This window comes from Bos taurus, chromosome 20 (genome assembly GCF_002263795.3).
Source record: "Bos taurus isolate L1 Dominette 01449 registration number 42190680 breed Hereford chromosome 20, ARS-UCD2.0, whole genome shotgun sequence".
Lineage (NCBI taxonomy): Eukaryota > Metazoa > Chordata > Mammalia > Artiodactyla > Bovidae > Bos > Bos taurus.
In genome coordinates this window covers 38,056,155-38,079,716 of record NC_037347.1, presented here as the reverse complement: position 1 = coordinate 38,079,716, position 23,562 = coordinate 38,056,155, and the positions used below count along the sequence as shown (strand labels likewise).

At 41.8% G+C, this 23,562-nt stretch overlaps 1 protein-coding gene across 5 annotated transcripts in view; it reads left to right on the top strand.

Annotated features, from left to right (window-relative positions):
- SKP2 (S-phase kinase associated protein 2) overlaps positions 1–23,562 on the top strand; it is a 39,271-nt gene that overhangs the window by 8,823 nt on the left and 6,886 nt on the right. For 2 of the 5 annotated variants that reach the window (XM_059878721.1, XM_024981288.2), the window contains exons 3-10: positions 2,834–2,878; positions 4,991–5,102; positions 7,540–7,683; positions 9,860–9,994; positions 11,536–11,634; positions 12,846–12,976; positions 21,252–21,303; positions 21,482–21,589. In XM_059878721.1, coding sequence (XP_059734704.1) covers positions 2,834–2,878; positions 4,991–5,102; positions 7,540–7,683; positions 9,860–9,994; positions 11,536–11,634; positions 12,846–12,976; positions 21,252–21,303; positions 21,482–21,589 — 826 coding nt within the window. Of the gene's footprint in view, positions 1–2,833; positions 2,879–4,990; positions 6,535–7,284; positions 7,399–7,539; positions 7,684–9,859; positions 9,995–11,535; positions 11,635–12,845; positions 12,977–21,251; positions 21,304–21,481; positions 21,590–23,562 lie in introns of those variants that run through there. The other 3 variants (XM_024981286.2, XM_059878722.1, NM_001435096.1) reach the window with 3 other exon arrangements.

Sequence of the window (23,562 nt, the reverse complement as noted above, 5' to 3'; positions counted from 1 at the left end):
AACTCTCACATCCATACATGACTCGTGGAAACCATAGCTTTGACTATACAGACCTTTGTTTCTGCTTTTTAATATGCTGTCTAGGTTTGTCATTGCTCTTCTTCTAAGGAGCAAGCATCTTTTAATTTAATTTAATTATTTAAACCTAGATAGAAGGCGGTTTGGGGGTCTCAGTAAATCTTATCAGGCAGCCCTTGTCCTACTCAGAGATGGATGTTTTCACATAGGTGAAGATTCTAAGCAGCACTGAAAGGAAAAGGTCATGAAAGTAAAGCATATAGAGTTTTTGGAGAAATGAGAGGAATAGAAGCCAAAAAAGAGTTTAACTCTCTGCTTTGTAACCTCTTGACATGAGCTATTTAGTCTTCATAGTGAAAAACTTTGCAAGATAAACCTTTTTATTCCCTTTCCTGCAGATGAAACTCAGCCCCAGAAGGATTGAGCAGCTCGCTTAAGGTTTGCTGACATGGAGACAATGCAGTCAAATTCCAGTTGGAGCTGTGCTCCTTCCTCAATCCAATAGTTCTCACACTTGGCGGGGATGGAGGGCAGGCACCTGGTGTCAGGGTAGTCATTGCAGATCATAGTAAAAATCTCAACAGACTAGATTCAAAGTGGCTAAGTGTAATTTTTTTTTTTCCCGAGTGAAATGCTGCCATCTGATCTGTATACACAAGAGACAGCAGAGGTCAGGGAGTTAAGAATTAATGGAAGGAAAACTTGGTTCCAATTTGTGAAGCAGGAGTCATGCCAGAGACCCTCTGCCCCCACTGACCTTGGCCCAGGAGCTTTGTCGTGTGATGGAGTTGCCACACTGAGGAGTTGCTCCCCGGAACGTGTCTAGGGTCAGTGCAGATGGTCTGCCTTCATCCCTCTAACCCTAGGCTTCAGAGCCTCAGTCCTTTATTTGATTCTCTAGAGAGGGAGGGGTGGAGAAGGCAATGGCACCCCCACTCCAGTACTCTTGTCTGGAAAATCCCATGGACGGAGGAGCCTGGTAGGCTGCAGTCCATGGAGTCGCTAGGAGTAGGACACGACTGAGCGACTTCACTTTCACTTTTCACTGTCATGCATTGGAGAAGGAAATGGCAGCCCACTCCAGTGTTCTTGCCTGGAGAATCCCAGGGGCCGGGGAGCCTAGTGGGCTGCCGTCTCTGGGGTCACAGAGTCGGACACGACTGAAGCGACTTAGCAGCAGCAGCAGAGAGGGAGGGGCAGGTGTTCATGGAGCAGCTACATGTCCTTTTTTTCTCAGGGAGTCTCCTTCCCTAAGCACTGTGCCAGCTCTGTCCCTGGTGTAGCACAGCACTCTGAGCCCTTCTGCAGCCTGTTGTGACCCTGGATTGAAATTTCCTATTTGTCTGTGTCTCAAACTCTGAGCAGGCCATACCTTGTTCATCTACGTCTGTAGAACAGTCCTCAGCATATAGCACATGTTAAGTAAATATATGAATGGTTTCATGTATCGGACAGTGTGCTAGTTCCTTAGAATATAAAGATTGTTAAAAGAAGAATCAGGTTCTCCTTCTCAAGATCTCATGGCCTTGTGGGGGCCTACACAGGTGAGTAAGAAATAGGAAAAATTGTGGTTAAAAAACCGGCCTGTTTTTGGTGATGTCCTGGGAGGCCGTCTATAGGAGTTGGGGCGTTAATGGTCACTTGATGTTAAATTCATAGCAGTCGGGGGCAGGCACAGCATGTACGGAGGCATTGAGATATGACACAGAATGACTCATTCTGAAAATTCCAAGTAGCTCCAAATGGCTAGAACATATGTCTAGATAATGAATCTAGAAAACCGAGTGGGGCCCTGATAAGAAAGCTTTGAATTTCATGCTCAGCAGTATAGACTTTAGACTGAATATTCAAGGGACACCATTGAAGGGATCTGATCGAGGGGTGTTTTCAAAAGATTGCCCAGGAATAGGGGGGAAGAGTCCACGGAGTCCAAGACTGTTACGTTTATCACTCACCTCCAGGCTGTCTCCAGCTCTCCATCGTCTTCTCCCTGAGCCTGTTGCAACATCCGTGTTCAGTAAATGCTGACACCTTTTAAATGGGGTGTATGTTCTGTGTTTAGTTGCTCAGTCGTGTCTGACTCTTTGCGACCCCATGGACTGTAGCCCACCAGTTTGTTCTGTTCGTGGAGATTCTCCAGCCAAGAATACTGGAGTGGGTTGCCACGCCCTCCTCCAGGGGATCTTCCCAGCCCAGGGATCGAGCCCAGGTCTTCTGCATTGCAGATGGATTCTTTACCAGCTGAGCCACAAGGGAAGTCCAAGAAAACTGTCAGAGCCACTGAACAAATAAGAGATACGGGAGGCTTATTAATAAGGCATTGGCTTACGTAGCCCTGGAAGCTGAAGAGTCCCATGATCTTTGGTCCCAAAGATCCAGAGAGTAGATCATGTTAGTTTCAGTCGAGGCCTGAAGGCAGGAGGAACCCAGGTTCCAGCTCAAAGGTGGGAGAAACAGCCAGGTCTTCCTTCATCCACCTTTCATTCCAACCCAGCTTTGGATTGGATGATGCAGGCGCACACTGGGGACAGCAACCTGCTTTTCTCAGTTGATGGATCAAATGTTAATCTCATTCCAGATAGCCTCCCAAAGACACCTGGTATTGTATTTAACCAAATATCTGGGTATTCCTTAGCCCAGTTAAGTTGACACTAAAATTAGCCATCACAGGGGAGAGAGGATAGCGGTAGCATTGGTTGTAGCAGATGGATTGGAGTTAGAGACCGAGAAGGCAAGTTATTGAACTCAGCTAACCACTCTGAATTCTAATCTAAAACACTCACTGTTTCTTTGGTGTGTGTGTGTTTCCTTCTAGGCTATGGTCATATTATCCTGATCGTGTGGGTTATTCTATTCATATGTAAGCATTTAATACTTGTTGAATAGCAATTAGAGTTTGCTTTTCTAAAAACTAAGAAAACTGGTTTTCCTGCATCCCCCTTTTTCTCCCTCCGGTTTATTCTGAACACACAGTCAGAGTGATCCTTTTAAAATCTCTGTGAGATCCTGTCATTCCTGTGCTCAGAACTCTCCGGCGGCCCCTCATCACCTTCAGAATCAGAGCGGGGTGACTGGCCCCCTCCCACCCCTCTGACCTCTTCCCCGATCCCCGCAACTTGCTCACTGCGTTCTATGCTGGCCTCCTTGCTGCTGCTGCTGCTGTCGCTTCAGTCATGTCCAACTCTGTGCGACCCCATAGACGGCAGCCCACCAGGCTCCCCTGTCCCTGGGATTCTCCAGGCAAGAACACTGGAGTGGGTTGCCATTTTCTTCTCCAGTACGTGAAAGTGAAGTCACTCAGTCGTGTCCGACTCTTAGCAACCCCATGAACTGTAGCCCACCAGGCTCCTCAGTCCATGGGATCTTCCAGGCAAGAGTACTGGAGTGGGTGCCATTACCTTCTCCGGCTGGCCTCCTTGCTGTTCCTCAAAACAGACCTGCTGCTCCCGCACATGGAACACACCCCAGGGACTCACAGGGCCGGCCCCTTCCCTGTGTTTAGCCTTTGCTCAATGATCACCAGCTCAGTAAGGCCTTCCCCACTGTTTTATACCATTTTACACCACAAAACACTGTTTGTAGTGGAATAGATATTAACATCTCCCAGAAGAATGTTCTTTAAATACCAGTTTGGGAAACAGTATGTTTACGCAATGGATGCAAGTGCACCAGATAACTTAAAAATATCTCTGAAAAATGGAACTGTTTTATACTTTTAAGTAACTCAACTTTTCTTCAAGAATTTTTTCAATAAGAACGCAATACTTCTTTTAATATAAGAAAACACAGCAAATGTATTAAAAAGTTTGGGGGGAACTCCAGCTATAAAACTTGACAGTTACTAGAGGAACCACCATTGTGGTGAAATTCACGTCACAATTACTTACTATTACAGAATTTTGTATTAGGCATTTATTTTAAAATGTGGAAGGAGATATTTTGACCAAATCTTTACTAATACAGACTTAGTCTCCTTAACTATGAATGACGAGTTTCAGTAGGCTAACAAATAGAGTTGAGTCAAAATAGAATGAAAATAGTTGTTTTCATCAAAGAGCCGAATATAACCCTTATCATAATTTATTATTAACCCCAAACATATGAAAAATAGAACAAGGTTAGTTGCTATTGATGGTTGAGGTGTGTGTGTATGCTATGTGTTTAAACCTTCTAACACCTTCCTCATTTTCTTCATTTTTAATACATCAAAGTAAAAGCAATTTTAACATGTCACTTAATTTTTAAAAAATATTGAACAGTTTTTAACATGTCTTCTAATATCATGTGATTGCTTCCCCAGTGGAACACAAGCTCCATGAAAAAGTGTTGTCTCATGTGTTACCTGCTTTCTCCTAACGCTTTAACCCATCCCTGGCATGAAACTAAGCATGTTTGTGCTAGATGTTCAGGACATGTGTGTTGAATTAAGCACTAAACTAAGCACTCAGAACATGTGTGTTGAATTAAGAGATGAGACCAGCCTTTTGATATTGTACTTTTAGGTAAATGGACTTCTGAGTCCACCCTCTGTAAGCTTGGAAGAAGAGGGAGAAAGATTGGTTTGCCTTTTAAATAAGGTCACTACTGGATAAATCCACCACTGAATCCACTTCAGAGAGGAGTGAGGTGTTCCTAGCAACCCAGAAGCATCATGTATCTTAGACATTGTCGTCTAAGATGTGAGAGGCCTGAGACTGGCTGGTGGGTACTAAAGAGAAGAATATCATGAAAAGTATTCTTGATACTCTATTTTCTCCTTTGCTGAGAAAGTATACGGTATCCACTTCAGGAAACATAGGTCATGGGTGAACAGAAAAAGAATTATGAGGATGAAGAATTCATTTAGCGTTAAATTCCCCTTTTTAAGTTACATGTTGTATATCTTTAAGTGCAGGAAAAAGCTCAGTACACTTGATAGAGGAAACGAATGGTAAAAGGAAAACAATTCTTTTTTTTTTTTTTCTCCTCCAAGGTGTTTCTTGGGACTCCCTTCCAGACGAGCTGCTCTTAGGAATCTTTTCCTGTCTGTGCCTCCCTGAACTCCTGAAAGTCTCCAGTGTTTGTAAGAGATGGTATCATCTAGCGTAAGTATTTTTCACCCCATTTAGTGTATGTGGAGGAGGAAAAAAGAAGGGTTTTTATTTGGTTGGGTCTGCTGACACTGAAAACCAAGAAGAATATAGTAGCACAAAGCACACTAGGTATTTTCTTATTCATTATTATATTCTTTATAATAATTAGTGTCTTATTTCACAGATAAGGGAGGAATCTGCTGGAGGTGTGTGTGTGTGCCCAGTTGTGTCTGACTCTTTTCGACTCCGTGGACTGTAGCCCACCAGGCTCCTCTGTCCATGGAATTTTCCAGGCAGGAATAAAGAAGTGGGTTGCTACCTCCTCCAGAGGGTCTTCCCAGCCCAGGGATTGAACGCGTGTCTCCTGCATTGGCAGGCGGGTTCTTTACCACTAGCACCACCTGGGAAGATATCATCCCATTTTATATATGGGGACTGGGGCTCAGAGCCTCACTCAGGTCCCATAAAGCTGCTTTCCCACCCGGGTCCCACACAGAGCCCCGAGTTCTCTTCCCGCCACTCATACCCAGCCCACTGGGTATATGAGAACCAGCTGTGCCTTCGTGTATCCCTGTCACTCCTGGTTCACTGCCTGGCCCAGCATCCAATAAACATGCGCTCTGCTGAATACAGGGAAAAGAAGTTTTCCAAATGGGGTAAGTCACTTCCGGTGGGTCACATGATGGCCATTGTGAGCATGAAATATAAAGATGCTCAAGTGGTACCCAGCGAATTGTTCAGGTTTTGTTGGGTTTGGGGCCACACTTCTCAGGAGCGAACAGTGAGCTGCGCATGGGACATCCTGGTGAGCTGGGAAGGCGGTAACGGGCTTTTCCATCTTTACCTTTTCTCCTGCTCATCAGCCTCTGGCCAGCCTTTGTCTGTGCTTAAGGCCGTCTATCTCTCTCCTCCCTCCACACGTCTAGGACTCTCACTGTGAGAACGCAGGAGCCCCTGCCCTTCCATTCACAGGTGTGCTGGAAATAAGACACTCCAGGTATTTACAAGACTGTGCTACAGTCATCCCTTGGTACCCACTGGGTACTGGTTCCGGGACCCCCTGTGGATACCAAAATCTGTGGATTCTCAAGTCCCCTGTATCAAATGGGGTAGGACAGTCTGACTCTGGATCCGTGGATCTGTGGATGTGGAACCCGTGGACAGGGAGTGCTTGCTCAGTCATGTCTAACTGTTTGCGACCCCATGGACTGTAGCCCACCAGGCTCCTCTGTCCATAGGATTCTCCAGGCAAGAATACTGGAGTAGGTTGCCATTTCTTCCTCCAGGGGATCTTCCCCACCCAGGAATCAAACCCGCATCTTCTACATTGGAGACGGATTCTTTATCATCTGTGCCACGTGGGAAGCCTTGTGGCTAGGGAGGGCTGACTATATTTGCTTAGAAGAGCCACAGAGAGGTCGGCATACCTGGAATGCCAGAGCAGGTACATGGTGGTTGACTCACTTATCCCTGCTCAAGAAACCCCATTCTGATTTTCTTTTTCCACCAGCTGTGCTCTCTATGCAGCTCTGTTCATCTTCATCTCAACTGTCATGAAAGTTATAACTGACATTCATTAAGCACTTGTTATATGCCAGGCACGGCAGTCCTGTCTTCTTAAGAATAGAGGTTGACAATTTGTTTATGCAGAATTATTTCAAAGCTCCAGCCAGTGGTCTGCTTATCTCAAGTAGGATTAAAAAGTAAAATTCTTGTAAACATTCAAAATGTTCCCTCACGGGCTTGATCTCGTGTTTTCTTTGTGTTAAATTGAATTAACCTATGGGTATTCAAACTTCTTTATGTTGTTTACTATATTTGTTACCGCTTTTTGCTTTCGAAACACAAATCTAAACATTTTTACCTCTTTTCTTCACATTAGTTCATGGGTATTCCTGTATTTATGTGCATTTATTTTAAGCTTTTAAGGTTTTGTAAAATGGAGCTGAACTATGGCTTTTCCTAATAGATATTTGCTAACCATATCTCATAATAAAGTCATAGAAACTTTCCTTCTTTTAGGGACATTTACATGTTTTTTAGGGTAGTTGTGGTAGCATGCCCGTGCTTCACAAAGATGGCAAGAGAGGTCATTGTGAACCTACCTACTTATTCAGTAATCAGTTGAGTGATTTGAGCAGTCTTAAAGTTATTGAATTGAATTGAATGCTGAAATTTTATTCTCCTGTTCCAGATCATTGCAGGGCTCATGGTAGCATTGAACTAGCTATGAAATCCATGTAAAGAGGAAGATGAAAACTTACCCATAATGGGACAAGAAATATTCAGTAGTGCCTTAAAAATATAGGTAATTGTATAGTCAGAAACAAACATGCCTTTAGAATTTGCTTCAGGGCAACTGAGTGGCCGTGTCCTGTTGTTCATAGCAGCGTCGAGGGCCTCCAGAAACTGGTGCCCTGACTCACCAAACAGAGCACCTCTTTTCCAGATTTGACGAGTCTCTCTGGCAGACTGTAGACCTCGCGGGCAGAAACCTCTACCCAGATGTGGTTGGTCGGCTTTTGTCCCGAGGGGTGGTTGCCTTCCGCTGTCCACGATCATTTATGGACCAACCGTTAGTTGAACATTTCAGGTAAGAAAGAAAAGTCCCTGGAGAATCTTGGGGAGGAAAACAGATGGAAATGTCTTTCTCTCTCTCTCTCTCCAGCTGTCTGCCCTGGGACAGGTCATCTGTGCAGCATGGGACAGTAGTTGTCTATGTTGCCGTGTGGTGAAACACAGCACAGGCTTCAGTGACGTCATTCCCGTTTTGGCCTAGGCCTGCACTTGGGCTCTTCCCAGGGTCTAAGGGTGCCCTGAGTATCCTATGAGGCAGGAGCCAAGCAGCCCTGGCTGGCAGATGCCATGCAGCCAAGCTATTCCCCCAATGCCCATGTCTTTTTATTTTTTTATGTATTTTTATTTGGAGAATAATTGCTTTACAATATTTTGATGGTTTCTGCCATATAAGAACATGAATCAGCAATAAGTATACATATGTCCCCTCCCTCTTGAGCCTCCTCTCTCCCGTGCCCCCCCTTCCATCCCACCACTCTAGGTTGTCACAGGGCACTGGGTTGAGCTCCCTGTATTATACAGCAGCTTCTCACTGGCTGTCTGTTTCACATATGGTAATATATGTATGTTTCAACGCTACTATCTCAACTCATCCCACCCTCTCTCTCCTCCGCTGTATCCACAAATCTGTTCTCTGTGTCTGCATCGCTGTTCCTGCCCTGAAAATAGATTGAGCAGTGCCATTTTTCTAGATTCCGCACATATGTGTTAATATATGATGTTTGTTTGCTCTCTCTGACTTACTTCACTCTGTATGACAGACTCTAGGTTTATCCACCTCACTAGAACTGATTTGTTCCTTTTTAGGACCATTATGTGTATGTGTGTGTGTATATATATATATATACACACCACAACTTCTTTATCCATTCATCTGCTGATGGACATCTAGACTGTTTCCCTGTTCAGGCTGTTGTAAATAGTGCTGCAGTGAACATTGGGACACATGTTTCTTTTTGAATTATGGTTTTCTCGGTAGTGGGATTGCTGGGCTTTATGGTAGTTTTATTCCTGGTTCTTAAGGAATCACCTTACTGTTCTCCACAGTGGCTTTATCAACTTACATTCCCACCAACAGTGCAAGAGAGGATTCCCTTTTTTCCACATCCTCTCCAGCATTTATTGTTTGTAGACTTTTTTGATGATGACCATTCTGACTGGTGTGAGATGATACCTCATTGTAGTTTTGATTGACATGTCTCTACCTCCACTGCCTATTTCTGATAAGGAGGTGAGGAGTCTTTTTGGATTTTGTCACCCTGGGTTTCTCATCCTATCACAGACCGATTTACATCCTGAAAAAGATCCTGTTTTGGTTTAGACTTTCTGAAAATGTATTTCTTACTGATAGTTTTGCAGTGTGGCTTAGTGCCATCTCATGCTAGAGTGGAGTGAATAAATACTGAACAGAAAAATAAGCTAAAGACGGCAGAGCTGGGATACAACACGCGTCCCGACTCGAGGCCTTTTCACCTTCTCGCCGTGGTCATATGACAACACTCCTCTCCCGTGGGTGTTTTGTGTTTCTCCGGCAGCTCTTCCTTCTCAATCTCCTTCAAGTGCACGCTTTGCTCAGTTACTCTAGGGTCTGTCCCTGGCTGCCTTCTCTCCCGACCCACTCTTGTCTTCAGACAGGCTATGCCTTGTACACCCACATCTATGCCAAGACTTTCATATCCCCATCTCTAGCCCAACCCTCTCTTCCAAACAAACTCTTATTTCCTATTACCTAAAAAACTACCACAGCTGAATTTCCTACAAGTACCTTAGTGTTAGCACGTCCAGCCCAAGAACCTTGGTATTAACCTCCCTTTACAACTTGCCTTTCCACGGTCTTCCCTGGTTTGGTCATCCACCCACTCACCCTTGCCAGGAGTCATTGTAGGCGTGACCTCCTTGTCACCCACGTCCAACTCATTCCTATGATGCTCATTAATTCATTTTCTAAGTTGGACTGTACTGGCACAACGTCTGGACTTGGCCAAAAAAAAAAAAATGCTTTTGAATTTTAAAACAAACGAGGATGGCCAGTAACAATTTATTTTATGACTACAGCTATAGCTAATACTTGAAATGTGTGTTTAGGGTCTTGTTTGTGATAGACTGCCCAGGTCGGGAGGAGAATGGGTCAGATCTGGACATACTGGTTTGAGCCATCTTGTGGAGCCTCTCTTTATTCCCTCTGTGTTCAGCCCTTTCCGACTACAGCACCTGGACCTGTCGAACTCTGTGATCGATGCGTCTACCCTGCACGGCCTTCTATCTCACTGCTCCAAGTTGCAGAATCTCAGCCTGGAAGGCCTCCGACTTTCAGATCCCGTTGTTGAGTGAGTGGAACCTAGGAGCATGTTCCAAGGGCGCTCGTTTTGTGTTTGTTAATTTTGTTTCTCGAGTAGATGTAGGGTGTCCTGTCCACATGCAGGTGGACTCAGAAAATACCCAATACAGTGTTCCAGCCTCTGCAGAACCCTCCAGGGGGTTTGGTTCCTCCTCCCAGGAGGTTTGGTTGCTCACCTAGACAACCAAAGTTTGTGTACTAACTCTCGATATGTTGCTGGGTCTCATGCTAGGTTCTAGACACGCAAGGAGGAATTGAGGCATGGTTGCTCCCTCATTCAAGGGAGAGACAGATAATTACGGTGCAGTGTGTTTGCTAGATGCGTTGGTGAATATGTGGCAACACGCAGAGACCTAATTACATTTGGAGAAGGCAGCCGTCTTGTCTCAAGGGGAAGTGACTCTGAAGCTGAGTATTGAAAGTATGTGGGTAGGAGTTCTCCAGGTCGTGTGGGAAGGAAGCAGCCTGGGTGAAGCCACCTTTGCGACTGGATTCTGAAGTGGTCAGGAATTGATGGAGTGTGTGAGGGAAGTGACAGGTGAGGGTCGGCAGGGACCAAATCTCGTGGGTGCCTGCCACGCTGGAAGAACTCTGGACTTTGTTGTGGGCTGTAAAGAGGGAAGCATGGTGAAGAGAGAAGCGTGGTTCTGAGAATGGAACAAACATGTTTAGAAAATTAACTCGCTGGGCATCTCAGAAAATCGATTATGTGTGAAAGAAACTATTCAGTAGATTAGTTAAGATACTGTTGTATCCATTCAGGTAAGAAGTGATGAAATTTGATGGGGAAAAGGAAAGAATAATTATAATATCTGCTTAATATTTGTTGAGCACATACCATATGCCAGATACTAGGTTCTTTAAAGGTCTTCTAAGTAAATCCTCATACCAACCCCATGAAATACGTTCTCATTATTCCCTTTTTACAGATGTGAAAACTAAGCAACAGAGAGGCTGAATAACTTGTCCAAGGTCACACAGTAGCTAGGTAGCAAAACCAAGATTTGAACCTTGCCATATAGTACGATTCCAGAACTCTCGCTCTTAAATCACTGTTTGGCTAACATGAGGCATTTGGGAACAGAGAGGAGAGGGCAATTTGAGAGACGTTTAACTGAAGGAACCTGCTGATTTTATAAGTAGAAGTTTACTTACAAACTAATTACAATTGTGGGTGAAATAGAAATATGTTTAGGTCATTGGTGGATTCTTTGTTTTTCAGTTTTTAAAAGTACATTGGTAAGTGTTGTGTAGTTACTCTCTGTGCTGGGCACTGTGCTGAGGCCTTTATTACATTATACCATTTAATTTTAACAACACTACCAAGAAGATACTGATCTTGCCATTTCACAGATGAGTAAACTAAGGCAAAGCATCCTACTTGGTGTCGTCTAGATGGTCAGATGTGAATTTAAACTCACTGCTGACTCAGAGGCCTGTGTGCCTGTAGCTGCCTCCCTTAGCTTCATTCCTCTTGATTGAATAAGAGGGTCTGGTTAGTATTGTTACAACTTTGTCCTCTTTTTCCAGTAATCTTGCTCAGAACACAAATTTACTGCGACTAAACCTTTCTGGGTGTTCTGGATTCTCTGAATCTGCCCTGAAGACTTTGCTGAGCAGCTGTTCCAGGTAGGAGAGATTAGAGATTTGATTTTAGAAATGTGATTTCAAACATACAGTTATCTTTCACATCAAGATAGAATCGGGTAACATTTTTAAGCTTTCCTAACTCTTTGAGCTCTTGATTTGGAGAACTCAGTACCCTTTATCATCCAAACTTTCTATCCAAACTCAGGAGCCAAATCAATGGAAGTTTGCAAAGATTACTCGTGTCATGATCCCTTTTATTTTTCTTTGACTTATTAAAATAAGGAAAATGTTGTAATGTGTTTATCAACAGTATGTACAAAGAGTAGCTGTTTATACCTGACTATATTGCTATATTGTCAGGCTTTTTTCCCTGTAATGTCTGTAGACCTAACTTAACAGTTTTGACTATTTATTTGTCAAAAGTTTGTTACTGCAAAATACACCAATCTGGGTGATCCCATTAAAAACATCTTTTATGCTAGGTAGTAATGTCTAATGTCCGAATATAAAGGTCACAGAGTTACGGAGATTAATAAGTGAGGGGGGACATGATTCACAGAATACCCAGTACTGTGTCTGTCCTTTTTAATATCCCTTGGTCTCTGTGCTAATAGCATCCTGCTTATTTCTCCTTAATGATCTTATACAAAAGATTACTTTTGTGTAAGAATGTTACCAATGAGATAAAATGGTAGCCCTGCATTTTCTCAGCAATGCCAGGAATGGGATGTATAATTTAGCCGTTGGACTTTTCCTTTGAAGCCCTCATTTACTTAGTTACAGAGGCCCAGTAAGATAAAGTGAATTTTTGTGATGTCGGCATCTCTTTATTGGGAATTCCTGGTACATCCTATCAGTTTTTTAAAACATCTCAAGCTCATACTGTTAGTTTTTTCCTACAACCCAAGTGGTTGAGAAAGAAAGCATAGAAGCTAGAATTTCTCCTAGTCCTGGAATGAGGTATGAGCAGGAGAGGAGAGCACTTCCCTTCTCTTCCAGAAGAGGGCAGCATTCACTAAGCCCTTGGCTCATATCCCTTGGCAGCTTTCTGGAACAAACTGGACCGAGATGGAGAAAGCAGTTTCAGGTGAGCAAATGTAGCTGCTTAGAGAAGCTGAGGTTCTATGCAGAAAATGGTAAGGAATCAATGGCCCTGCGTTTTCTTGATTTGCAGCTTTAGGCAGGGTTTCACAGAAGATTCACTCTGGGTAATGGTTTCATGCTTTCCTTGTCACCCCTGTTATGTGCAGACTGGATGAACTGAACCTCTCCTGGTGCTATGATTTCACTGAAAAGCATGTACAGATGGCCGTTGCACATGTGTCAAAGACCATCACCCAGCTGAATCTCAGCGGGTACCGAAAGAATCTGCAGAGATCAGGTAAGACCCTCTGGGCTGTTGGGCCCTTAACAACAGCAGCCCCAACAATAACAGCAGGTTTGATTTCTCGAGCATCTCCTAGGCGTGATCCTCCATAAACTGTCTCATTTAATCCAGTGTGTGTGTGTGTGTTCCTATTCCTGTTTTTCAGATGAGGTAACCTCTAGCTGATCAGAAGGGTCAGGTAAATGCAGACAGCTAGTGGGTTAGTGGCAAGGTTTGAATCCAGAATGCATGAGTGAAAACCTTTATACTTTAGAACAATTTATGTTTAAGCAGAAGAGCTTCTTTTATGTAACTAACTTATTTAGGTTAAAACCCCAATATAAAAATTGAGGGATGCAGTGTTTGATTAGTATTAAGCAGTGGTTCTCAACTGGGGACGGTTTTGCCTGCAAGAGGACATTTGGCAAGGTCTGGAAACATTTTTGATTGTCACAGCTATGGGGTTACTGGCATCTAGTGGGTAGAAGAAGCATCTGCCCACTAGATGCCATCTACACACTGGCTTCTAGTGGGCAGAAGCCAGGAATGCTGGTGAACAACGCACAGGACAGCAGAATAACACACAAAAAAGAATCTGGTCCTAAATGCCAATGCTGCCAAGGTTGAAAAACCCTGTAACAAACCCTCTGTGTTCATATTTATAACTTTTTTCAGTTCAGTCTAAGAGGACAGTGGGGTTTTTCAGATGAACACGGGCATTTAAAATCAAGGGTGATGTGTGACAGTTAAAGTTTTTATAAGCCTGAACACTCAGTTATGTGTGCTTCGTTTTATTTGTCTAATATTGACAGAATCTTGATTTGCAAAGATAAGTACAAACGGCAAGGGTTTTCTTTAATATTGAAGTGTAGTTGTTGTACAGTAATATATAAGTTACAGGTGTAGAAGAGTGATTTACAATTTTTAAAGGTTATATGCCACTTAAAGTTGTTCTAAAATATTGGCTGTATTCCTCGTGTTGTACAATCCTTGTAGCTTATTTTATACTTAGTAGTTTGTATCTCTTAATCACCTTCCCCTTTATTGCCTTAATCCCTCTCCTCTTCCTTCTCCCCTCTGGTAACCACTCGTTTGTCCTCTGTATCTGTGAATCTGCTTCTTTTTTGTTAGATCCATTACTTTGCCTGCAAGGCAGTATTCCTGGGTTTGATTCCTGGGTCGGGAAGATCTCTTGGAGAAGGAAATGGCAACCCCACTCCAGTATTCTTGCCTGGAGAATCCCATGAACAGAGAAGCCTGAAGGCTACAGCCCATGGGGTCGCAGGACACGACTTAGCAACTAAACCACCACTACGCATTAGTTTGTTGTCGTTTTTAGAGTCCCTGTATAAGCGATATCATATAGTAGTTGTTTTTGTCTCTTTTTTTAATGTTTATTTTTATTTATTTATTTGGCTGTGCCAGGTCTTAGTTGGCAAGCATGCAGGATCTTTAGTTGCAATGTGCTAACTCTTAACTTGTGGCATGTGGGATCTAGTTCCCTAACCAGGGATCAAACCCGGCCACCTGCATTGGGATCATGGACTCATAGCCACTGGAGCACCAGGGAAGTCCCCTGACTTATTTCACTTAGCATTTTAATAGCTTGCCCTCATGGTCTCAGGCGGCCTACACAAAGCCTCGTTAAGCCAGTGCACACCTCAGCCCTAACCTCATGTCTTGATGGTGGTATGAGCCCCTCTGAGTGTTTTTCTTATTTTTAACATACTCTAAAAGATTTGAACCAAATATTTGCAGAATGTATCTTCTTAAAATCTAAGCAGTATTTGAAAAGTACTCCTTCAGGACATGACCTATCCCCTGTGAGTCACGTATCCGAGGCTGTAGAAGATAGGAGCAGATTCTCCTAAGTGGTCAGAGATCGGAATCCTCTGCAGGTGCTTGAACCCAGATAACAAAGTGAGGGCTTTCTTTAGAGATCTGCAAAAGCAGCAGTAGTGTTTTTCTTAACCACTCCCCTCCACACACAGTATTTCTAGTCTGCATTTTTTCCCCTTTAAACACAATTTTAAATCTGTTTGGAAGGGAGGTTCAAGAGGAAGGGGACATATGTATGCCTATGGCTGATTCATGTTGATGTAGGGCAGAAACCAATACAATATTGTAAATTAGTTATCCTCCAGTTAAAAATAAAAATTAAAAATATCTAGTTATAGTATTACATAGTCATTCTCAAATATGCCTAAAACATGTAAAAACACAAAAATCAATAATCCTACTAACATTTTGCTAGTCTTTTTTCCTGTTAAAAAGTGGCTTTTTAAAAAAATGGGACATAGAGTATGGAGTACTTTATAGTATGGTTTTATTTCAAGTAACCCCGTTTCAGTAGCTACACCACACATCATTTTCAGTGGCTATGTGATATTCCATCAGATATATTTGGAATAATTTATTGATTCATTCAGAACTTACTCAGTTGATCTCCTTGTAACGAATGTTGAGAGTCTTTACAGTTTCTCCCTTTATAAACAACTGTCTTATGGACAGAAACAAACTGTTGAGTGCATTTCTAAGTGGAGTTGCCAGGCCAAGGATTAGGCTTCATTATCAAGCTTTGGATAGTTCTTGCCAAGTTGCCTTCCAAGGACTTTAAATTCCCATGAGGGAGCATCCTCTTTGCATTGAATCCCATCCGTGGTTCTTCTCTCTTCATCCCCAGGGGAAGACGGCCTTGTGTACATTTCTGCTCATACCTGAACCTCCCACTTCTTTATTCAGAGTTTTTCTGTAATGAACCAAGGTTCTGGGTGTAAGGTCGAGAAACTCAGCTGTAGGCAAGCTACTGTAAATTGTTTCCACGTTTGGCTTAAAACTCTTAAAACTCTTTTCTGTGTTCCTCTGAAAAAGAACAAATCGCCTTTCTACTCAGTTTTGGCAGGAATGATAGGTGGTAAAATCCCCTGGACACATTCAGGGTGAGGATAGGACACAGAGTAGGAGTTGAAGTGTTAGTGTCCTTAAGTATACAATGGGAATTCAAGAATTTTTAAATGGATATTTTTAACAACGGTACACGCTATTTCACTGTGTAGAAGACAATACAGATTTTGTGTTTTACCTCCAAGACCAATGACAGACCATCTGGATTCAGGTACCCACTCTGTCATTCACTGGGTAGCCTTGAGCAATTTGCTTAACCTTGCTGTTCCTCCATTTCTCAATAAAATGGAGATAATAGTAGTACCTTACCTCTTAGCATTAGAGTGAGCAATAAATGATGTAATACGTGTGCAAGGCATTTAATCATTCTCGGCACGTAGTGAGAGCTCAGTAACTGTTGGCTCCTGGTGTTTATATTCCTCACCCACCCACTGTTCCACCCTTTCTGTGGAGCAGTGGCTGAGCACAGAATGAGGTTGGGAGGACCTAGCTTTGGGTCTTAGATTTACTTGGACTTCTCTAGCGAAAAATGTCTCTCTTCTAAAATGACAAGTTAGATTAGGTAGTTTCTAAGATCCCTTCTTACTCCAGTGAAATGAAGGAGACGGTGAAGAGGAATCTTGGCAGTCACTACTGGTTCCTAACTCTACCCACCAAAGAAAGACAGGACTTAAACAAGGGCTGAAGACAGAGACTAACCAGGTTCATCCCCCAAGGTTTAATTCTTTCCCAGGTGGGAAGACTGTATCTGATTGTGGATTTTGTGGTTGGCTAGTGAGATGATGGGTCACTCAGAACTATGTTGTGCAGCTCTTGAGACAAATGTCTGTTGAGCCCCTATAACGCACAAAACCCAGTTCTAAACTTGAGACATGTGGCCTTGAACAAAACAGAGAAAGTCATCCTTGTGAAGCTTCCATTCTGGTGGAGAATCCAGACAATCAGCAAGGAACTAAATATGGTGAAAGGAGGTGGAAACACAAGGAGGAAAAGTTTAAAGCAGGGTGCTCAGGTAGAGTGTAGCAGGAAGGGGGCTGCTTTCAGATGGAATGGCCAAAGAGAAGAGCTCCCTGAGGAAGTGAGATTTAACCACAGACCTGAAAGAGTGATACGTAGATATGTAAGGAAAGAACATTCTAGAACTAAGGACCAGCAGGTGCCTTTGGAGGAAAGCCACATATGCTACTTTATAATCAGAAAATGAATCAATAGATGTTATTTATTTTTTTAAATAGACAAACTTTATTAAATGTTTGAGATTTTTTTTTTCCTCTCCGTATGGAAGCCAGCTTGGGAGAGGGAGCGAGGAGCTCAGTGTTAGGAGATGAGATAGCTGGGGGCTTTCTTGGCCAAGGCAGAAGCTCTGTTTCCCTTGTTTTCCTGGGTAAGATGGGAAGCCATTGAAGTATTTCGAACAGGAATGCAATGATCTGACTCACCTTTGAAAAGTCCCCTTGCGGAGCTGTGCCAGGGAAAGGCCGCTGGAGACTTGGTGGTCACATTTGAGGAAGTAAGAAATGATTGATTTCAGATGCATTTTGAAAGCTAACCCAAGGGGACTGGGTAACAGATGGGGTGTGGGATGTGAGGAAACAGTTTGAGTAGGACTCCCAGGGTTTGGGCCCCAGCAATCAATGAAGTTCGTACTTACTAAGATGGGGAAGACTTTGGGGAAGGAGAGATTGAGGGGAGAAATCAAGCATTTGGTTTTAGGCATAAATGTGAGATGCTTATCACATAGCCCAGTGAGTGTGTGCAGGAGGTTGAAAATGCAAGTCTAGGATTCAAACAAGGGGATGCAGCTGGAGATGTAGCTGTGAGAAAGAAAAAAAGAACCCTCAAACAGAAATAAAATTTGCCCATTTTTTTAAAGTAAATAACACTCACTTGATGCATTTTCTGATTGCAAAGTATCACATGGGACTTTCTTCCAAATTCTGAAAAGGTGTTTGTGATCCCACCACCCTTGGTAATTGCACTTAACATTTGGATGTATTTTCTTCCAGCCTTCCAACCCCCAACCCCCTTCCTTTCTATGTGTAAATTTGTGTGTAAATATATATGTTTGTGTGTTTAAATTGAGATTATCATGCATTATATATATTTTGTTTTCAGTATACAATGTATCCTGAGTTATTTTTTCATTTTGTAAAATGTTATTAAATAGCTTTTTAATGGCTGTTATTAGCATTGTGTTCCATAGAATGGATGAAGGTTGACCTATTAAACTAACGAGGGAAGGGGGCTTTTATAACTGTCACTACAGTGAATATCTTAGTGCGTGTATGCCTCCTTGTGTTTCCACCTCCTTTCATCATATTTAGTTCCTTGCTGATTGTCGCAAAGAGTCAGACAGGAATGAAGCAACCCTATGGACTGTAGGGTCCTTGGGATTCTCCAGGCAAGAATACTGGTGTGGGTTGCTTTGCCCACCTGCAGGGATCTTCCCAACCTAGGGATGGACTTGTGTGTCTTGTCTCCTGCCTTGGTAGGCAGGTTCTTTACCACTAGTACCACCTGGGATCTCTGATTACTTTTCTAAAAGTGGAATCACTGAGCCAAAGAGCAAAGTGTGTTATGCCCTGAAAACTTTTTTTTAAAAGAAAGATCAGTTCACCCTCAAAATATGAGGTCTTCTGAAAGGCTGCATAAAATTAAATATGCACTTTTAGTGTAGGGGCACCTGCTTTATGATACTTCATCAATTCTGGGTATTGTAATAGGATTTGTTTTTCATGTCACAGCACACAAAAAAATACTTGGCATTTCTTGCTCCATTTTTATTATGTTATATTTTATGCAGTATCTTTATATTTTTTACCCATGTTATATTTTTTTATACTCTTAATATACTATTTTTTATACTGTTAATTGCCAACATCCGCTGGATCATGGAAAAAAAAGCAAGAGAGTTCCAGAAAATCATCTATTTCTGCTTTATTGACTATGCCAAAGCCTTTGTGTGAATCACAATAAACTGTGGAAAATTCTGAAAGAGATGGGAATAGCAGACCACCTGGCCTGCCTCTTGAGAAACCTATATGTAGGTCAGGAAGCAACAATTAGAACTGGACATGGAACAACAGACTGGTTCCAAATAGGAAAAGGAGTACGTCAAGGTTGTATATTGTCACCCTGCTTATTTAACTTCTATGCAGAGTACATCATGAGAAACGCTGGACTGGAAGAAGCACAAGCTGGAATCAAGATTGCCGGGAGAAATATCAATAACCTCAGATATGCAGATGACACCACCCTTATGGCAGAAAGTGAAGAGGAACTAAAAAGCCTCTTGATGAAAGTGAAAGAGGAGAGTGAAAAAGTTGGCTTAAAGCTCAACATTCAGAAAACGAAGATCACGGCATCTGGTCCCATCACTTCATGGGAAATAGATGGGAAAACAGTGGAAACAGTGCCAGACTTTATTTTTGGGGGGCTCCAAAATCACTGCAGATGGTGACTGCAGCCATGAAATTAAAAGACGCTTACTCCTTGGAAGGAAAGTTATGACCAACCTAGATAGCATATTCAAAAGCAGAGACATTACTTTGCCAACAAAGGTTCGTCTAGTCAAGGCTATGGTTTTTCCGGTGGTCATGTATGGATGTGAGAGTTGTACTGTGAAGAAAGGTGAGCACCAAGGAATTGATGCTTTTGAACTGTGGTGTTGGAGAAGACTCTTGAGAGTCCCATGGACTGCAAGGAGATCCAACCAGTCCATTCTAAAGGAGATCAGTCCTAGGTGTTCTTTGGAAGGAATGATGCTAAAGCTGAAACTCCAGTACTTTGGCCACCTCATGCGAAGAGTTGACTCATTGGAAAAGACTGATGCTGGGAGGGATTGGGAGCAGGAGGAGAAGGGGATGACAGAGGCTGAGATGGCTGGATGGCATCACTGTCTCAATGGACATGAGTCTGAATGAACTCCAGGAGTTGGTGATGGACAGGGAGACCTGGCATGCTGCGATTCATGGGGTCACAAAGAGTCGGACACGACTGAGCGACTGAACTGAACTGAACTGAACTGCCTTATGATCCAGCAATCCCACTGCTGGGCATACACACTGAGGAAACCAGAAGGGAAAGAGACACGTGTACCCCAATGTTCATCGCAGCACTGTTTATAATAGCCAGGACATGGAAGCAACCTAGATGCCCATCAGCAGATGAATGGATAAGAAAGCTGTGGTACATATACACAATGGAGTATTACTCAGCCATTAAAAAGAATACATTTGAATCAGTTCTAATGAGATGGATGAAACTGGAACCTATTACACAGAGTGAAGTAAGCCAGAAAGAAAAACACCAATACAGTATACTAACGCGTATATATGGAATTTAGAAAGGTGGTAACAATAACCCTGTATATGAGACAGCAAAGGAGACACTGATGTATAGAACAGTCTTTTGGACTCTGTGGGAGAGGGCAAGGGTGGGATGATTTGGGAGAATGGCATTGAAACATGTATAATATATATGAAACGAGTCGCCAGTCCAGGTTCGATGCACGATACTGGATGATTGGGGCTGGTGCACTGGGACGACCCTGAGGGAGGGTATGGGGAGGGAGGAGGGAGGAGGGTTCAGGATGGGGGAGACAGGTATACCTGTGGCAGATTCATTTTGATATTTGGCAAAACTAATACAATATTGTAAAGTTTAAAGATAAAATTAAAAAAAAAAAACATGAACTCTATTGGAAACATTTATTCCCAGTTTTCTGATACCAGTTTATTTCTGCTTGTATTCTGTTTTGTTTTAACATGGTAGAGTTTTTAAAGATTTATGTAGTAAATTATCATTGTCTCCTTTTTGTTTTTTTTTTTCTTTATGTTTAGAAACGCGTTACTGATCCCAAGATCCAGTGAATAAATTATTCATTTTTGCATTTGGACGTTTTTAATAACGTGGAATTAATTTGGATATTTTATTTGAGTTGAAGTTAATTTTCTCTAGTTGTAGTAGCCATATTATTTTTTAATAATCTATGATGTTCCTCCACTGGTTTGGAGTGCTACTTTTTGATATTTGTGTATATATATTGTGCTATTTGATTTTGCTTTTTGCTGTTGTGAACTGGACTTCCCCCTACCTCTTTTCATCTAGCTATTGCTGGCACATAGGTAAGCTATGGAGTTTCTTATCCAGTCATTTTACACAATTAGTTGTCTTACTATTGCTAGTAGTTTTTCAGATGATTTCTTGTGTTTCCTGGGTAGAAAGTCTTACATGGCAAGATGATAATTTTTTTTTTCTAATAGTGAATAACTCTAATTGCACTATGAATTTCCAGCACAATGTGAAATGTATGGACAGCAAGTATCCTTGTGTGATTCCTCATTTGATAGTGACCATCTTTTTATTTATTTATTTATTTTGCTAGATGTCTCTACCTTAGTTGGAAGATGTCCCAATCTTGTCCACCTAGACTTAAGGTATGTTTTTATTTTTTTTTTAAACAAAAAAATTTTAATGAAAATTCATGATTTTTTATTGAACAAGGAAAGAATCTTACTTTGTTGAACTGAAGGAACTGAATGAATGATAAGCTGTTCCTATCTTCATCTGGGATTGATGGATAGATTTTTAATTTTTTCTTCTGTTTTGTTACAGCGATAGTGTCATGCTGAAAAATGACTGCTTTCCAGAATTTTACCAACTCAACTACCTCCAACACCTGTCACTCAGTCGGTGCTATGACATAATACCTGAAACTTTACTGTGAGTACTCTTGTTTCTTAAAATGAGCAGAGGGCAGGGGCCAAAAGAGATGTCACTTGGTGTTAAAATCCGTTATTATTAACAGCAGATGTTTAAAGCTTAAACATCAAATTAATGTATCACAAACTAGTTAGGAAGGACTAGCAAAATAGAAGAACCAAGGCAAGATGTTTTGCTTAAAACGTCTGGTAAAGTTGAGTTGATTGAGGTAGTTTACTAAACATTTATTTGGCTGTGAACTGGTCTAAATATTAGAATACTGTTCAAGTACTTGAGGAGAACTTAGAAAAGCAGAAGACAGCCTTTAGTCTCAGGAAGCTCAGAGTATAACAGGAGGAGGCAGACCGTGTGTGTATATGTGTTTCTGAAATTTTTCAGATCAACTAGTTAAGTCCAAAAACCTTCATCTGAGCTTAGAGGGAAAGTTCTACAGTCTCCTAGTGGTGTCTGTCCCAGAGGCCAAGGAATGGGGAAAAATAAAAATATGTAAGTAGTAAATATTATAAGAGTGATGTTCTCTTTGAGGAGGAGGGAGATTAAGATCCAGAAGAGTGAAGTAAAAGCTTACTTACCCAAAGCTGAATAGTGAGTTACTGACTGAACTGGATGTATGTCTCAGATCTCCTGGACACGTGCAGAATAGTCTATATCTAATCTGGTAGCTCTTTTAGGGGTTGATTTTGTACTGCTCAGCAACTTCCACAAAATCAAAGCAATGCTAACAAAAGAGGAATCGGATCCATCTTGCTTTTAAGAAGTGCCATACCCAAGTCATCCTAGGAATATCATCTCTTTAGCTTTAAGAAGTTTTCCTATATTTCAAAGGGCTGCAGAGTTTTTCGTCATGTCATATATAAGTGTATAGCAATTTTATTAGAAACTACAAGGAGTCAGTATCTTGGATTTGGCCTGGTGTCCTTCTTCCTCATCGCCTAAATGACCCTGCTGACCTTGTTTACGCTCACTATCCACATGAAGGTAATCAAGCTGATTCCTACCAAAGAAGGGTGTTGAATTTGAGCACAGAATTTACGTAGTCCTCAAATTACTAGTTTGGGTCTTGTAAGTTAGTTTCAACTATTAATGAATACAGAAAACGAACTTATGGGTGCCAGGGGTAAAGGATAATTAGGGACTTTGGGAAGGTCATGTACACACTACTATATTTAAAATGGATAACCAACAAGGACCTTTTGTATAGCACAGGGAACTCTGCTCAGTGTTATGTGCCAGGCTGGATGGCAGGAGGGTTTGGGGGAGAATGGATACATGTATATGTGTGGCTGAGTCCCTTTGCTGTTCACCTGAAACTATTATACCACAATATTGTTAATCAGCTATACCCCAATACAAAAGAAAAAGTTTAAAGTTTGGAACAAAAAAGAAAAAAAGAATTAATGAATATAGCAGCAGCCAGGACATGGAAGCGATGATGAATCAGCAGATGAATGGATAAAGAAGATGTGGTACATATGTACAGTTGACTATTACTCAGCCATAAAAAAGAATGAAATAGTGCCATTTGCAGCAACATGGATGGACACAGAGATTATCATACTAAGTAAATCAGAGAAAGACAAATATCATATCACATATATGTAGAATCTAAAAAAATAATACAACTGAACTTATCTACAGAATAGGAACAGACTCACAGACATTGAAAACAAGCTTATGGCTATCAAAGGGGAAAGGGTGGAGGGAGAGGGATAAATTAGGAGTTTGAGATTAACAGATATACACTACATATATAAAACAGATCAACAACAAGGACTTAACTGTATAGCAACGGGGAACTGTATTCAGTTTCTTATAGTAACCTGTAATGGAAAAGAATCTGAAAATGAAATATGTATGTGTGTGTGTATATATATATATATATATGTACATATACATGTATATATAGCTGAATTAGTTTGCTGTACACCAAAAACTAACACATTAAAAATCAACTATGTTGCAATTTAAAGAAA